Source organism: Melitaea cinxia, chromosome 2 (assembly GCF_905220565.1).
Source record: "Melitaea cinxia chromosome 2, ilMelCinx1.1, whole genome shotgun sequence".
Classification (NCBI taxonomy): Eukaryota; Metazoa; Arthropoda; class Insecta; order Lepidoptera; family Nymphalidae; genus Melitaea; species Melitaea cinxia.
This window is the reverse complement of record NC_059395.1, coordinates 7,709,890-7,728,486: the sequence shown is the minus strand read 5'-3', so window position 1 is coordinate 7,728,486 and position 18,597 is coordinate 7,709,890. Positions and strand designations below refer to the sequence as shown.

General features: G+C 35.2%; 2 protein-coding genes across 2 annotated transcripts; one reads left to right on the top strand and one right to left on the bottom strand.

Moving 5' to 3' along the window:
• The first annotated feature begins 3,979 nt into the window (after positions 1-3,979).
• LOC123663756 (run domain Beclin-1-interacting and cysteine-rich domain-containing protein-like) lies at positions 3,980-9,652 on the top strand. The gene is made up of 2 exons (XM_045598422.1): positions 3,980-4,315; positions 7,307-9,652. Exons 1-2 carry the CDS (start codon positions 4,094-4,096, stop codon positions 9,206-9,208), a joined length of 2,124 nt encoding a protein of 707 aa, XP_045454378.1. The 5' UTR covers positions 3,980-4,093; the 3' UTR covers positions 9,209-9,652.
• A 475-nt stretch (positions 9,653-10,127) lies between these two features.
• Positions 10,128-17,648, bottom strand: LOC123663745 (mitochondrial DNA helicase). The gene is made up of 10 exons (XM_045598413.1): positions 17,399-17,648; positions 17,083-17,309; positions 16,280-16,544; positions 15,916-16,063; positions 15,444-15,600; positions 13,839-13,988; positions 13,037-13,225; positions 12,454-12,642; positions 11,022-11,108; positions 10,128-10,947 (listed from the first exon to the last, which is right to left on the bottom strand). Exons 1-10 carry the CDS (start codon positions 17,646-17,648, stop codon positions 10,633-10,635), a joined length of 1,977 nt encoding a protein of 658 aa, XP_045454369.1. The 3' UTR covers positions 10,128-10,632.
• Positions 17,649-18,597: the final 949 nt, after the last annotated feature.

The following is an 18,597-nucleotide window of genomic DNA, read 5'->3' as shown; positions in this document are numbered from 1 at the left end:
CGTACCAGTTTCAGTATCCTCTTGGAAAGTCTTCTTTTCTGGCGAAACAAATTAGTGGCTATGCCTCAAATATCGATAGTTCAAATTTCAAAATCGATTCCATAATTTGACCTCAACTCTATTGTCTCTTACAGCAATTATAATACAAAGGAATGCTACTTCAAATTTTCATTCGATTTCATTATGGAGTGTAGAAGAAAAGAACGCAATGTTATATGACGAGTCAGCTGAAAAATTGTCCGCTAATAAATAAATAAATGTTAAATTATAGTTCAAAATTGGTATATATAATCTAAAAAGTGATAATATATAATCTAAAAAGTTACTGTGAAATAACTTTGAAAGTTAATAAATTATTGATTTATACAGCTTTTGCAAGTGAATGTAAAGTGACAATTGTGACAAAAATTGTAAAAGCGAAAGTATTTCCATCTATGTATCCATTTACCTCTCCTTATTCTTTAATTTTTGGCGTTTTATTTGAAAATTACCCTCGTGCTACAGTGGCGTCTCCTATTTAATGACTTTGAACTGACAGTTTCTGTTATATCAAGATGTTGCTCCTTTCTTTTACACCACAGATTTCATGAACACAACTAGTTTATTCTTAGTCCGAGTTTTTTTATACAGTAATCAGTTGTAGGGATGGGCAAATGAAAAAAATATATCGATATATATCGTATCGATATTTTTAAAAAGTATTGATATATACTGAATAGAAAATATCGATATTTCGATATATCGATATTTTTATTACGAATTGAAAATTAATACATATTTGGCAAGTATATTAATTTTATTACATATTATTACAATGAAGACTTAAGTATTATGATAACAATGACAAATATATATATTATTGTATATATGAATTACATATTATTACTAACTGCTGTGCCCGCGACTTCGTCCGAGTGGAATTTAACAAAAAAGTTATTGCTCAGTTCGCAGTTATAAAAAAAAATCTAAAATAAAAGCAGCCTAAGTTACACCTTATTACACCAGCTATCTGCTAGTGAAAGTCCCGTCAAAATCGGTCCAGCTTAATAAACATGTACGCACACGTTACACCATAGATTAGCATTAGATTCACACTGGTATTTGATCACACTTAAATTAAGTCTAAAGGGGCCTACTCAAAGCACTGCCTGCAGGGCCTGCTTGCAGCTACTGCCGCAGAGGATGTTGCTCCACAAAGCACTGCAAATCATTTACGCGGCATACGTTGTCGTGTTCACTTGTGTTCTCTTTGTCCTTGTCTAAATTCGTCAGTTTTTATAAATGGCTCCTACATTATTCAAACACCAAAAAATAGCATTGGGTTTGACTGTATTGACTACTTGTAGCGTTCAAAAGAAAAAAAGGAAGCACTGGTGTAAAAAATGGTTACTACTGCGTAAGACATTGAGTCACGCCAATTTATTGAAAGAATTAGAACCTCATGACTATAAGAACTATCTTAGAATAGATGAATCAGTCTTTTAAGATTTATTGCAAATGGTGACACCACTAATTGAAAAAAAAAAGTATTTTGATGAGAGATACTGTAAGCGCAAGAGAAAGATTAATTGTTACTTTAAGGTTCCTTGCTACTGGGCCAGTTATGAAGACTTGAAATTTAGATCAATGACCTCTCCACAGTAACTATGTAAGAAAAACCACAGATCAAATAGAGTAGACAAACGTCGGAATGTACAGACGTATACAAAATGGTGGTCTAAATCGGCCCGACCGAGCTACACATGTCCCTGATTGCAGTTTACGGAGTGGGGAGATCGTGTGTCGGGCTGGCAGAACGACACTGCGGCCCTGCGACAGGGTGAACAATTAAAATATCGGCCCTGCATGCATACATACAATACGATCGGCAGTGGCACTGCAAGCAGGGCCCTGCAGGCAGTGCTTTGAGTAGGCCCCTTTAAGGGGCCTACTCAAAGCACTGCCTGCAGGGCCTGCTTGCAGTTACTGCCGCAGAGGATGTTGCTCCACAAAGCACTGCAAATCATTTACGCGGCATACGTTGTCGTGTTCACTTGTGTTCTCTTTGTCCTTGCCTAAATTCGTCAGTTTTTATAAATGGCTCCTACATTATTCAAACACCAAAAAATAGCATTGGGTTTGACTGTATTTAGTACTTGTAGCGTTCAAAAGAAAAAAAGGAAGCACTGGTGTAAAAAAGTTTTATATTTTTCATGTAAAAGTCACATAGCCTGCGACCGCATATCTTTGTTATGATAATGATCGTGGTTAGTTTTCCAAAGACATGGCAAATCCCTATACAATTAGATTACGTCCCTCCACACGTCTTTTTCTCGCTGGCTCATTTTTCTTGAAGAAAACAGAGCCAAACAAATAATATAATAAAACCAAACCAACTAACCACCAACTAACTGATTAATTGCTAAATGACAACCACTGACAAGACAAACCCCAGGTCAAATAGAGTAGACAAACGTCGCAATGTACCGACGTAAACAAAATGGTGGTCTAAATCGGCCCGACCGAGCTACACATGTCCCTGATTGCAGTTTACGGAGTGGGGAGATCGTGTGTCGGGCTGGCAGAACGACACTGCGGCCCTGCGACAGGGTGAACAATTAAAATATCGGCCCTGCATGCATACATACAATACGATCGGCAGTGGCACTGCAAGCAGGGCCCTGCAGGCAGTGCTTTGAGTAGGCCCCTTAAAGAAACTACCCATAGACATGTTTTTTGGTTGCGTTCACAAACTACAGAGGGATAGAGACAGTACTAATACCACCTACCCCACCCCAGCCTGCAAAATAATGATACTTGTAATAAAAAAATACTAATAGATAGATTTTGAATAGCTCAATTCAACTACGTTGTCCTTTTAAATTGCTCACCTCAAATTATATAATTAAAAATCAATTTTTTTTAATAAAATCAAATATTTTCAAACTCCTATAATTATCATTTGATGTATACAATATTTTAAATTGCTCAAAGTGTTAAAGAACTGCTCAAGTTGCATTTATAGTTGCTCAAGTACAGTTTGGAACAGCTCCACTTTCCTTAATTTTTAAATAAATAAAAATAGTTTGAACAAATTTAATGTTTATATCATAAGACAGGTGAGCGCTGCGCATACGCATACATACGCGTTCTTTTACACTTTGAGCAATTTTAAATGCTGTATACATCAAAAGATATAGGAGTTTGAAAATATTGGTAAAAAAATATTTTTCAACGACTTTTTTGATTTTTAATTAAATAGTTTAAGGTGAGCAATTTAAAGGGATAACATAGTTGAATTGAGCTATTAAAAATCTATCGATTAGTATTTTTTTTTATTACGAATATCCGCAATTGTTTTGCTTCGCATCATTGTCTATGCGCACGCGCAGCGTTCACCTGTCTTATGATATAAACATTAAATTTGTTCAAACTATTTTTATTTATTTAAAAATTAAGGAAAGTGGAGCTGTTCCAAACTGTACTTGAGCAACTATAAATGCAACTTGAGCAGTTTTTTAACACGTTGAGCAATTTAAAATATTGTATACATCAAAAGATATAGAAGTTTGAAAATATATGATTTTTTAAAAAAAAATTGAATTTTAATTATATAATTTGAGGTGAGCAATTTAAAAGGATAACGTAGTTGAATGGAGCTATTCAAAATCTATCAATCAGTATTTTTTTTTATTACAAATATCATTATTTTGCAGCCTGGGGTGGGGTAGGTACTAATACCAAAACTCGCAAACTCACGCGCGCTGTTACAGTTATTCATTTACAGATAAAACGGACCATATGTTGAAATAAAAGTAGAATACATAATTCATTTAAAATATAATATAATTAAAAAAAAATATCGACTTCGATATTCAAAAATAAATATCGATTATCGATATTTTGAAATTAAAAATATCGCCGATATTTATCGATATTTTTTTGAAAAAATTACGATATATCGATATTTGGTGCCCTTCCCTAATCAGTTGATATTGACATTACTAATGTTGTTTATTAATGTATTATCACAATAAATAATCAGTTTTACTGCGGAGTTATCAATAAATTTTAGGTCTATTTTTCCCTTCTAAAATAAAATAAATTATTAAAAATGTCGTTTTTTAAAAATGTTACTTCAAGCTTAGCAATTCGCAGTCGTGATACAATTCTCAAGGAATCTCTTATAAATAATTTATCGGAGTGTGTAAAGGACATCCAATACACCAGTCAATTCGAGGAGAACTTTCATAGCGTTCTTGGCTCTACGGACTCGACAAATACTTTATGTATGGCTTTGGAAGCTGTTTTTCTTCATGGGTTAAAAGATACATTCTTAACACGTTCACGGACAGAACGCCTATCGACGTTGTCACTACAAAAATTAATACGACAGTACGCCTGTCGACGTCAGACTTTTTACTGGTATACGATCAGTACGCCTCACGGCGTTCTATTTTCTATAGTGACACAAGGTAGGGCATTCTGTAGTGTCACAGTAGAGAGAATTTTGTCATTTTACTGTCATATCGTGACTTTAAAAAAATCACTTTGCAAAAGTATGCCTTACGCACACATGGATGGTTTGGTCACGCACACTACGCCCGTGGACGTCGTTATTTCATACATTTCGTTGAGTAGTGTTCGGCGGGCAACGCGCGCGCGTGTTAGAACACGTTTTGGCGCGTAAAGCGATTTCTAAAAGGTAAGTAAGTGTTTATTTTACATGTTACATTAATTTATTTATAAAAATAAATAACTTATGGGTTTCTCCTTGTGTAAACAATACGATTTTAGTGAACATTTATGTTTTAAACACGATTACATCATATTGAAATCGAACTAATATTTTTATAGATGTCGTCTAAAGATTCATACGAAGAGCGTCAAAAAAAGCTTCAAGCCTTGTTCGACAATGTTTCTTCGCCTGAATCTAGTCAAGACCCTTATGTTGACGATGGGACATTTGGTTCTGATCAAGATTATGAACCATCTGACGCCGAATCAACGAGTTCTGAAGAGACAATTCGTGCTTCACAAAGCAGACAGGTAGACAGGAAAAATTCGGTTTTGCGTTTTGATAACTCTTTGTCATCGGTACCTAGTGATGCAGATGATAATGAAGATAACAAATCAAGTTCTCAATCCGAGGGACATCTTGAAAATATTGATAATATCCAGTCATTTGATGAGTCTGTAAATCAGATACAAACGTCTGTTTCGTTGTTAACTGATGGGGCTAGAGACGATGCAGAGTGTCCAGCTGTATCCCAAAGTACCTCTGGTGAGCCAAATTCAATAAATCTTACCCCTAGAAGACCAGCTACTCCTGCTATAAATGAATCTTGGTCTAATACACTTATGGACATACCTAATTTTGATTTTAACAGCTCGGCATCTGGTATAACGGTGAATGTTGATAACATGGACAAATCTATTGATTTTTTCAAACTTGTGTTTCCTAAAGAATTTATAGAATATCTAGTGCAATACACTAACAAATATGGAAATGCTCTTTGTTGCACTAATCGACCACATAGCAGACACAGCCGAAAAACAGTTTACCGTGAAACCACTTGTGAAGAAATGTTGCATTTTTTGGGTCTCAGCCTTCTCAAAGGCCACATAAAATGTCCAGAGCAAAGACGTGTCTTTTCACAAGCTGATCCGCTATATTTTCATCCAATATTTAGTTACGTAATGTCAGGACGAAGATATGAGCAAATTTTGCGCTGTCTGTGTACATCGGAATTGGGTGAAAAAGGTGAAAAAAAGATTGTGAAATTTATTGACATGTTAACATTAAATTTTCGAAAACTTTATAATGCTGGTGAAGAATTGTCTCTAGATGAGTCCCTTCTTCTATTTCGTGGCCGCCTACTTTTTCGACAGTATATAAAATCTAAAAAAGCTCGCTATGGTATTAAATTTTACGAACTTACTACACACGACGGTTATGTGCTCAATATCAGAATGTACTCGGGTAAGGAAGAAGCACAGGACTCAAATGTAACCAAAACAGAAAAACTTGTGTTAAGGTTGATGCGTCCATATTCGCTTCGTGGTCACCATCTCTTTATGGATAACTTCTATAACTCAATTAACTTGACTCAGAAATTGCTAGATTTCAAAACTCATAGCACCGGCACTTTGCGTGCAAATCGTAAGGGCACGCCTACACATATAGTCAAAAAGAAACTGAAAAGGGGTGAGCATGTTTGGGCGTGTAAGAATAGAGTATATGTTTCCAAGTGGAAGGACAAACGTCCAGTCCTAATGATCACAACTAAAATACACCCATCAATAGTAGAAGTAAGCAACAGATTTGGCAAGAAAAGATTTAAACCTGCTGAAGTTGAAGTGTATAATAGATTCATGTCTGGTATCGACCATTCAGATCAGATGGTCGCATACTACTCGTGTCCTCGTAAAACAATACGATGGTATAAAAAGGTATTTTTTCACCTTCTAGATATAGCTGTGTGGAACGCGTTCTTCCTTTTTAAAAAATATAAGAAAGGAAACTCCACCGCATACAGTTACATAAAATATCGGGATGAACTAATCAAGGATATGATTGAACTTAACAAAAATTCAACGGGGAAAGACATTTGTAGAAACACTACAATAAATGACAGCAGGCGATTTGGACCTCCTCATTCTCATCCAGAGAATGTTTCTACAATTGAAAATACCGACAGTGGGCATTGGCCAGAACAAATGTTAGCACGTCCAAGTACATCAAAAAAATTTGCCTTTTTGAAATGCAAAGAATGCTCAAAACAAAATATAAGAAAAGAAACAAGCTACCGTTGCAAAGGCTGTCCAAATAAACCACCATTGTGCCCAGGCTGTTTCGAAAATTATCATAAAAGCTTGGGTTAATAAAAATTAAATTTTCGTTTATTACTAATAATTTTAAAGTAGAAGACTGATTATAATTTTGTTATATTAAAAATTCTGTTGATTATTTAGAAGATATATGAAAATATTTTTGTTATTTGTTATAATATAAATAAGTCTGATGACATAAGTAACTCTCTGTGATTTAACGTTAATTTCATAATAAATTTTAAACTAATTTACCGTTTTTTTTATTTATTTATCATAGCACAACAGTACCGCCTAAAGGCGTAGTGTCACAGGGCACAGTAAAATACATAGCACAATGTGACAGAACGCCTTACGACGTATACGCCTATATCTGTACTGTCACATCATATCATTTTTTACTTTTTCGAAATGACACAACGCCTCTAGGCAAAGTATGAAATTTTGTAGTGTCATAACACAATCAACCACTGAGGTGATACTGTCCGTGAACGTGTTAAGAAAAGCAAAAAATGTTATATCTGGTGACCCTGACTACCGTCCACAATCAAGCTTTTGGCCACTGATACTTGTACTATCTCATAGGCAAAACATTGATCAGATTTCATCTTTACCCCAAATTAACACAGAGATAGGACAATGTCGAGCCTGGCTTCGAATCGCACTAAATGAATGTTTATTGTCGTCCTATATGTCTACATTACTAAAGAATATATCAGCAGTGAAACCTTTCTATAACAGAACTGCATTTGTGTGTGATACAGAAATATTGGAAGTGGCCCAAAAGTTAGTACAGGGCTTGGAAACATGTGTCCAATTTAACTTACCTATAAATTCTAGTTTACTAAATAACTGGCCCGAACAAGTTTTGATGCAAGCAGGCATTTGGGTGCCGACTATGAGAGTAGCTCCAATAACTGCCGGATTAGATGTAGCCAGTACTCTTACAGATGAAGTAAAACCAAAACTAGCAACAACTCCAACGCATGCTACTAGTATTACAGGATTGGGTAGAATGTTATCTTTAAGCGAAGATGAAGCTCTGAAGTTTATACTTTCTAAAGATGCAAATGACATACACAACAAAGATAAAAATGTTGAAACTAAAAATAAAGTGGAAAAAGAAAAAGATTCACAAACAAATATAGAGTCAGCTTCGCAGTCATTACCAATAGTAGACCAACCTGCAATAGCTCAAGAACCAGTAGATTCAGGTCAAATATATTCATCATCAGCAGATTCAAGTGATTTTATAATACCAACTGATGCTATTGTTACTGGTAACTCTTTAAGTGGTAAAGGTTGGTCAAATGATAGCCATGATGATCTAAATTCATCAATCAATTCGAATTCATCACATGGAAGTAGTTTGATAAAAACACCAGAAATAAAGAGCCTATCATCACTCATCGATAACTCAAATCCTTTTAATGAAGCAGCCTCCAACACTCCTAATTTGAGAGACATTATGAAAGATATACATAAAGAGCTAAAATTAACACCTGAAGATGATAAGTTTTGTGAAGTAAAGCCAGAAACAGTATCACCAGATGATCCAACATTGCAAGGACTGGATTTTGAAGTAATACCAAGTTCTACAACAGGTTCTTTCACTCCCCAGGAGTTACAGAAAATGATAAAACAATTGGGAACATTGTCAAGAGAAAAAGGACTTGATTACCAAAATTATCAATGCAAAAGTTGCCAGGATTTATTAGGGAGCACAGTTTCTAAAGCTAAAGTTTGTGGCTACACTGGAGAATATTACTGTTCAAACTGTATGGACCCTAATGTGTTTATTATACCTTCTCGAGTGATTCACAATTGGGATTTCAAGAGATATCCTGTGTCAAAGAAGTCTGCCACATTTTTATTAGAATTCCAACATCATCCATGGATTGATATGAAAAAACTTAATCCTAAAATTTACTGTGGAGTTTCAGATATGGCTCAGTTACAAGAACTGAGGATTCAGTTAAATTTCTTGCGGGCATATATATTTACATGTCGTGAACCAGTAATTGAGGAACTCCAGAAGCGTGTTTGGCCACGGGAGTACTTATATGATCATATTCATACATACACAATATCTGATTTAGCACAAATACCAAATAGCTCTCTAGCTTTACAGCTAGAAAAAGTAGTTCAATTTGCAAAATCTCATGTACTTGATTGTTGGCTTTGTAGCCAAAAGGGTTTTATATGTGAAGTTTGTAGAGATTCTAAAATATTGTATCCATTTGAAACTAGTACAACATATCGATGCAATGAATGTTCTAGTGTGTTTCATTCCAAGTGTCTCAATGAAACCTTACCTTGCCCTAAGTGCAAAAGGAGACAAGAAAGAACGAATGATACATCACTAGTTGATGCCCTTCATAGCCATTTTAATAAGTAATTAATATAATATAGCAAACATTTGAACAAACAAAGAGATAACATGCTGTTACAAGTGAGGATGGTATCTTTAGACACATTGAAGCATTCATTTCAAAATATGTTTTATAGGTCATTAAATTAATAACCAGTTGTTCTGTTTGAAATAGATAAGAGCTGTGCTGATATTAATTGATGATTGCTTTTGCAATTAATATTGCGTTTCATTATTCTTAATATGTATATTTTTATATCATCAGTTTTCTAATCTTATTGATGCATTATTTTTTTGGCCTATTTTATAATTTGCAAATGGAATGATAGAAGTAATTACTGATTACTTTAGATAATATAACCTAACAACACATATTCTCAATAATATGTATAAAAACATATGGTTTTATCATGATATGGTTTATGTAACTACTAAGTTTTATGTCATAAAACTAATTATTTCAAAAGAGAATTTGATTTTTTTTTTGTTATTGTTGTCTATAATATGCAGGTCACTTAAAGTGGAAACTCAGTTTTAATATAGTTAAACTTTATTTAAGAATCATTTATCCATATAGGAGTATGTACATTTGTATTTTATTCAAAATAAAAAATCATTGAATTTATTTAATTATGTTTTTTGTATTTTTGTAATTATTAGAATAGTTTCACTAAATTTAATTATTGCAATAATACAAAAATTCTGTTTATATTTTTGGAAGTGTTGGAAGATGTACTCCTGAAATGTAATTAAAATCTCATGCTGTTGACTTTATTTTGCATCTAATTGCAGTTTTAATCTTTGTCCATTAAAAAAGTAATAAACTGAAGCTATTACTTTATATTGCTATTGTTATTATTTAAATGGTGATTGTGGTTTTGTTATATTGTATAAAATTACATGTTAATTTGGTAATAGGTGTTACTTTATGATGAAAAAACTAAAATAGCTGTTTAAATAATTTATTTATTAAAAGTATTATTAAAGTACATTTAATGAATATCTCAACTTTGAAACGTGTAATCAAATAAAATAAATGTATTTTGCGTTGGCAGAATTTTTATTTGATATCAACCAAAATTTCTCAGGATTAAATGTAGACTAATACCAAAAGTTTCTAAGTGTTGTTTAGGCGGCGAGCTGCGGCTGTGCCAGTTGTTCCGATGTACCAAAATTCATCGGTATATTATTCTTCCATTTTTAGTGAGGTATCAGAATGCCATGTGGCATCAACTGTGCGTCCATAGTGAGAAAACGGACTCCAAGCTAGATTAAACTATTGAAGTTTTATAGTAGAGGTGTTTTATACAGCAGTACATAATCTTAAAATCCGTTTTTTGTATCAGCAGCATAATAAAAATGGTTCTTAGGGCATTTTGGTTCTATTTCCCAAGATTACATATTTTTAATAACACTTTTAGTTAGTCCTTCACTATGAAATTCATTAAAAGTTATCTCGTTCTATTTAAATTTAAAATATCACTAAGAAATGTGTCTGCTTCATTATGCTTATTTTTGTTTTTCTGATTCTTTGCTTTGCCATTTGTATTACCAAAGTTATCGTAATTGCGTTCTTCCAAGGAATATTCTTCAAAACACTGATCTAAGAGTTTTTCTGGTTCATCTTTATTTTTTGGTTTCTTTTTCGGCTGATAGCTGAGCGAGTCTTTATCAAAATCTAATGGAACGATGCCGAGATCTCCACTGTATCTGTTTTTAGCAACTTGCAAGTATTTTTTTCCACGAACTGAAGTTAATCTTTTATCCTAGAAAAGGGCATATTAATCAGTAATAAAATATTGTAAGAAAACAGACGAGAAGACTTTATAAAGTGCATTACTTGAATTATAAGAACGTTATCAGCTTCTTGCGATGCTTTGGCACTACCAAAAATGGAGCTAGTTGACAGATCTTCACTTTCACGTTCCTGAAATTAATAAACTTTGTAGTTTACTTTGCCGTTTTTTTGTTCTCACATATCATCATCATTATCATCACAATAGCCTTTCGCAGTCCACTACTAGACATAGGCCTCCACAAGTTCACGCCAAAAATGCCGTGAACTCATGTGTTTTGTCCATAGTCACCACGCTGGGCAGGCGGGTTGGTGACCGCAGGGCTGGCTTTGTCGCATCGAAGACGCTGCTGCCCGTGTTTGGCCTGTGTATTTCAAAGCCAACAGTTGGATGGTTATCCCGGCATCGGTCGGCTTTTTAAGTTCCAAGGTAGTAGTGGAACTGTGTTATACCTTAGTCGCCTCTTACGACACCCACGGAAAGAGAGGGGGTGGCTATATTCTTTGATGCCGTAACCACATAGCATTCTCACATATATATAAAAAAAGTTTATTTAAGGAAGGAAACTGTACAGTAAAAGGGACCTACAGGAAATTAAAACATACTTCATAGAATCGAGCTTTTTTTATACGACTAGGTCGGCAAACAAGCGTAGGGCCCATCAGGCAACACCAGAAGCGTCGCAAGCGCTTTGCTAATTCTACCACAGAACCTTTCCAGGAGCTCTGGCCGCCTCACTCACCACAGGAACACAAAACTACTTGAGAGCAGTATTATTTTCCTGCTGTACCTTGCCTCAATAAAAGTGGAATGTAGAGGAAGGCTCGAGCAGATTTTAAGAATCTCATTAGTGCAGCGTGGTTAATTTTGTCACGTGCAAGCCGTCGAAACGTAATGAAAGTGAAACTTTAGTGAATAGATTGATAACAAGTGATGAAAAGTTTATCACTTACGACAATAGCGTGCGAAAATTTTACGGTCAAAGTGTAGTCAAACTCCACAAACAGCAGCAGCCATATTAACACGCAAAAGGGTATTTGAGCTTTTAACGCCAAGCAAAACTATTGATACGGATCTCTTACCGCCAACGACTAAGAAGAGTCAAGCAAAAAATTAAGAAATAATTTAAAAAAAACAAAAAACCCGCCTGCTTGAAGAACAACTAATACAAAATCAACTGAAAAAGTTGGAACAAGATAAAAATTCAATATGCACACAAAGTCAGCGAAATAAATAGAAACAATATCAAACATTTTGTGCTGTACATTTAAAATATATTAATACGGTAGTCCTTCGAAACCTTATGCAACGTCGTAGATAATAAATATGCAGTCTTCTATAAATGAGTTTCGAAATTTCGGTCGAAACTGATAATAAGATCGAAACTAGATATTTTGGCCGAAACCGAATTTCCGGTCGGTCCTGAAAACAAACTTGGTGCAATATGGTTAGTTTAGTCACGTGTTGCCTGCATACCTTCCTTGGATGCATGACGAGCGTGACGTGCGTGTGGCGCGCCGTGGCGAAGGTGCGGAAGGCGGCGATGACGGCGTCCTGGCGCTGGTAGCGGTCGCCCTCGCGCTCGTCGCCCAGCCCCAGCATGAACTGCACGTTGTCCACCACCACGTGCGCCAGGTCGTGCATGTAGCGCGCGTGCTCCACCGCCTACCGACACGTGACGCGGCTATACAACCTTTTAAAGCATTCACGGCCTCTATCAACTTAGAGTCAACCGTTACTACAGCGTCTGTAGCGTCGCTGATATATCGGGAGTTTCAAAATAACAATTGCCCAAGTCACGTTATTAGTAAAAGCGTATTAATTTAGCCAATTTATAAGATTTTGTCGACGATTTAAATGACTTTTTTTCTCATCTCGTCATGGGTATCCCAACACAAGTGTTATGTTGGTGACAATTTAAACTGTCTTTAATTTTTTTACATGAATACTTATGTATTATGAAACTGATAAAAGATATTTCAAACAAATAATACTCAAGAAATTAAAATAAAATTTTTATATCACACATTTTCTAATAATATTTTCTAAAAACCCTCACCTCCATGACAACTTTAATTGGCTGTTGTCCGTGGAAGGCGAGGTAGTAAAGAGGTAACTTTTGGAAGTCGTCAGCGTATTTACTGAAGTCCTGAAGGTTCTGCTCGAGCGGGACACCCGCGAACTGCTGAAGCATCGTGCGAGCTAGGCGAGAGTTACGAATTTCGAAACTTCCCCATAAAGTCGTGACCTTAACAATAGAATTAACAAATATATTAAAACGAATAACACTTTCAGAAGACAAATTATATAAGAAATAGATTACCTACGCGGTTTCCCCATTTTTAATATTGAAGTGGTCCTTAAAGTTGTCTTAGAAAAGCTTTAAAATAAATGAACCATAAATTTCACCTAATACGCTTTCCATTCAATCTGTTCATTCATCTCTTGCACTTTGTCTTAGCACTTGTCTCGCCCACTTTACACTTCTCCCTATCATACACCATTACACTACCCCACATTCTTTACAATTCCTCTCACCCTGTATATTTTCCCCCACCTGGACACTTTTCCTTATCTTTACACTTCCCATCACTCTGTACTTTTCCCCTCACTCCGTACACTTTCCTCATCCTGTACTCTTACCCTCACCGTGACACTTTTCCTCCCCTGTGAATTTCCCCTCACGTTGTACTTTACTACACTTTTCATTACCATAAAAATTTTCCACCACTTATACACTTTCCCCAACTTTACACTCACCCTCACCTGTACAGTTCCTAATATTCTTTACGCTCTCCCTCCCAGAGTACTTTTATTCTTTCTCGATACCTCCTCCCCCTGCACTCGGTCCATACACTCACCCCCTGCTGCGCGAGGTCGAGCGACATCTCCGCACAGAGCGTGGTCTTCCCGCAGCCCGTGGGCCCCGTGAGCACGGTGAGCTCACCCCGCCGGTGTCCGCCCAGCAGCCGCGTCAGGCCGGGGAAGCGACGCCACTTCACTCCGCGAACCTGATTCCCCCATTACTTTTATACTTAGTTTAGACTATTTACTTACTCTTTCATACTTTGACGACGCGTTGGCGCAGCGGCACTAGCTATTGCGCTGGCGGTCGCGGGTTCGATTCCCGCAATCGAAAGACTTTTATATCGACAATATAGTTGTTAGTCGTGGTCTGGGCGTTGTGTTTGTGTATTGTGCGTGTTTCCGGAAACCCAGCACAGGAGAAAATCCTACTGAGGGATCCGTTGAGTGTGAAGCGTTTATTAATTCTTAATTCTTAGATGAAAGGCAGTATAAACATCGATTTCGAGAAAATTTAGTTCAAAGCTTTGGATTTGTCTGAACTTAATAATTGACATCATAATAATTATATTATAATTATAACACGTTTAGTGACACATTTTACTGTAGTAATCACAAAAAAAAAATGTAATGGCGTTAAAATTTTACAAAGGCATTAAGAAACGGTTACTGCTCTTGTCCAGCATGTGACTAACCTGGGCAATACTAAGGATTTACAGAATGTAAGAATTAAGTTTGCTATTTATTGTACAGATGTTGAAAAAAACATACATAAATAATGTTGAGTGAGAGCCAAAATTCAGTGCCGGTTTTCACCAAAGCCGAGAAGAGAGATTTGTTACAAAGCTGGTAGGCTTTGTTACAAAGCTGGTTGGCTTTGTCACCAAAGCGGAATGGAGATGTAAGCTGTGTGTAGCGGAGATGTGAGCGGAGTTCATTATAGGGCTCAAAATCAGTCAAGTGTTATCTACGAAAGGAAGTCACATCATTACAAGTTATATTTTAATTTATTTTAGGAAGAGAAATTAGAGGTTAAAGAAACCAATTAATGCGAGGAGAAAACACAGCGGGGAGCGAGAGCGCGGGATATCTACTCATTAAAAATGAGACCTCTCCTCTCCGCTTGATCCATTTCTACCAAAGCTAGGCGGCGAGGGGATGTGAAAACGACGAAATCGGATTGGTTATTCAAAACACATATCCTCTCGTCTTCTCTCCTCTCCGCTTTGGTCGAAACCGGGCCTAAATATTCTTAGTTCCCTCCGTTTTCCCTTTTTCAATTAGCAAAGAAAGCATTTACGGTTCATTTATTTTTACACGTGTTTATAGGGAGCAACTTATACCCAATATCAGGTGATTAGCCTGAGTTTTTGCTGCCTGTTATCACAAAATAAATCTTTACACTCTGTACACTAAACACAGTTTTCTACAGCCTAAATTGGTCACCCAATTAGCAAACAGTTCTTTGAAGGAATAGTGCTTAATCCACTTCTCTAATCTTCTGCGGATTGCGGACTAAAAAAATTCTCGTAAATTCTTCCTACTTTCAATTCGAATTTTCTTTCAAAATTTCTACCAAACTCAAGTGGTACTAATCCGAATTTAATTAATTTTATATAATTACAATTATTAAAATATTTAAAATAATTTTAATTAATCACCTTATCTATGTTGGTGAGTTCAGCATATACATCATCCCTTAAGGAAGCAAAAGTAGTGATGGAACGATGGGCAGCGGGCTTCGCCTCTGAGACCAAGGTTTTCAAAGATAAATTAGCCTTTGCTGCTTCTGTTGCTGTTACCAAGCCATCTGTGGGTCTAAAAAAAAATACATTTTTAAACACGTAAAACTATTTCATTCTTACAAAAGTTGTAATATCTGATGTTATGTCAAGTACTGTGTACAATTATTACAAATATTAATCTAGCAGTAGTTAATAGATTCAAACTCAAGATGCATCTCAAGATCATATTGGATGCTTATTATTATACAGTCTATAAATTTGTTAAGACTTTTTAAGAGACTTATTGCTATTACACACCTCTCTTAATAATGACTTTTACTTATATAATACTAAAGTACTTTTGGGGGATTTTAGTACACAATCTAAGATAGTTGTTATTTATTAGTACCTAACAAATCGACATCTATCTTCACCCAGCTTCTCAGCAACACTTCTCATGTTATCCCAATCTCCCCACAGACACAATTTCTGGTAATTTTCTAGAGTTGGTAGTAATATTGGTGGTAGGCTGCAATTATTGAGCCAAATAAGTGTACCTGAAAATATTTAATATGGTACATATTTTTAGTAAAATTCTAATACAATATTGTATATTAATTTTTATAAAAAAATAAATTTGTTTGGTTTGCCAATTGTGATGAATTTTATCTAATACTAATACTAATATGATATAGATATGATGTACATAACAATTGAAATTGTGCATGTAATAATATTTACCCTAAAAAAATACTAAATAACTTTTTAACTACCTGGAACTTTAGATGCAGCTAAGTGTAAAACATCTTGTATATTTGGCACTAGTATGCCCATATCATTACGACTGGTTTTGGCGGCTCTACAGTGAAATAATCCAGCGGCATACAGGCCACAACTTTCAGTCTCATCCTCCCTTCCTGCTTGTACTTTATGGTAACCCACTACATTGTCCAGAGTGTTTTTTAAAGGGAAATATAATACTGTGTGGTCCTTTGATACTCTTACATCTGATAACACTTTCTTTGATTCTTCATAGTACTAAAATTTTTTATAACTATCTACATTAATTATAAAAGTGAAGAAGAATTGGATTCATTGAAGATGACTGAATTTAAATGAAAATTCGTTTATTGTAAGACAGCGAATAGATTGAAGAAAGCTTGTAGGTTATTTATGTCACCATGCTTTGACCAATTGGACTGAAGCATCAATGGAAACATTGCAAATGCGAAACCTGTTGGTACTAGCTTTGCTGGCACAAAACCAGTTTGATCTGGTTATACGCAGTCTGTATTGGCCATACAGGTGTTTGCCGTTTTCTGGATGTTTGTGCAGTCTTTGTGGGTCTCCCCACCGTGCCTCGGAGAGCACGTTAAGCCATCGGTCCCGGTTGTTATCATGTACACCTGATAGCGATCGTTACTCATAGTAGGGAATATATCCGCCAACCCGCATTGGAGCAGTGTGGTGGATTAAGCTCTGATCCTTTTCCTACATGGGGAAAGAGGCCTATGCCCAGTAGTGGGATATTATAGGCTGAAGCGTATTTCAATAATCACTTTAAATTTTAACTTACTGGATATTCAAATAATCTAAAGAGATCCAAAACCTCTACTTCACTTAAGTCTACAATTGAGGTAGTATTTTCTAAAATATTCTTCCAGTTTTGTTGAAAATTCTCTATCTTCTGCTGTAATTCGTTAATATATTCCTTAATACTGCCTTCAACTTTAGATTTCTTCAATAATCTTTCGAGTATGCTCCAGTCTCCGTGAATATTACACTTAGGACATATGAAATAGCCTAAGAAAATTCAATAAAGTACATTTTATCAATTAAATATGAAACAGAAATATAATAAGCTGTTAAACACAATAATAAAAATTTATCACCTGTAGTTTTGTTAACATAAAATTTATTATCAGCTTTTTTCTGTTCAACCTTTTCCTCCGTACATATTGTACACTTTGTTGTAAGAGATGTAAAACCATCCTGAACAGCGAAACCTTTTTGGCGTAAAACTTTGCGTATATTAGCAACAGTTACCTTAGGAATGTTACTAAGATCTACATTGTGTATTTTTCTTATGATATTAAAATATAATTTAAGCCTATTCTCGTTTATTTTCACAATATTATACATATTACTTTTATATATTTACAAATGCAAACATGATAAAAATATAAACATAACCTCAAAACACATTTTTCATTTTTGTTTATCGTTCGGTTGTTGTTGTTGTTTTAAAATTTATCCCCAATAGCGAAAGGCAAAGGACTATAATCCATACAGCCTAGTCTGAACTTGTAAGTTTCGTTCTGATATATCAAAAGGCTGGAGCCAAGTCTGAAGTAACTTTATTGTTCTTCTGATTCGATGACTGGTAAAGTAAGGCCGAAGCCAAGTCTGTAATTTCAGTTTATCGTTCGGCTTTTGACAGCTACTTGTCAACAGATATCTCAGAGTACGATCTAGCGGTGGGCGTTATTTAACGTAATCGGTTTCAGAAACTAGTTACGAAGCTAATAACCATGTACGTAGTTTCGCCGATACGAATGTAACGATTATTTTACGTACGCGGTTTTTTTGCGTACGCAGTTTTATCAAAAACTTGACACACGACCGGCGCTTAAGCGTTTTGCCTAATAACGTAACAGGTTACTAATATTAATCATTACAATACGCAGATACGCTTACGCGTAGGATAAAAAGAGATGGCTATAAGTACTATAGATGCATCTTTGTTTTCGAATATGCTCATGGGATTTTGTACGCAATTGACTATGAGCTTAAGTTTATTTTAATACGCACAGTTTTTTTAAAGAAATTTTAATTTCGGTCGTGTTTCTTTTTAAATATTTTCGAATTTACTATTTAGCATTAAGTTAAGACAGTTGACGAGTGATTAATTATTAACGATTAATGTTATTGTCTCGTGTTGAAGTATATACTAAAATAGTATGGGTTTTTTGTTGTATTTTTAATTATATGTATGTATGTATTTCGAAAAATAATTAAAAACTGTACATAAAATCAAAAGAACTTCTAAATACGCCTGCACCGATTATTATGTCTATACAAAAATCAAAAA

Excerpts from the sequence above, each read along its gene's own strand:
- LOC123663756 (XM_045598422.1), top strand. The coding sequence starts at position 4,094 with ATGTCGTTTTTTAAAAATGTTACTTCAAGCTTAGCAATTCGCAGTCGT. Across the intron at positions 4,316-7,306 it reads ATGGGTTAAAAGATACATTC|TTAAGAAAAGCAAAAAATGT; the intron begins TTAACACGTTCA and ends TCCGTGAACGTG.
- LOC123663745 (XM_045598413.1), bottom strand. The coding sequence starts at position 17,648 with ATGTATAATATTGTGAAAATAAACGAGAATAGGCTTAAATTATATTTT. Across the intron at positions 16,545-17,082 it reads TTAGATTATTTGAATATCCA|TACTATGAAGAATCAAAGAA; the intron begins GTAAGTTAAAAT and ends AAAAAATTTTAG. Across the intron at positions 15,601-15,915 it reads GATAGATGTCGATTTGTTAG|ACCCACAGATGGCTTGGTAA; the intron begins GTACTAATAAAT and ends ATTTTTTTTTAG.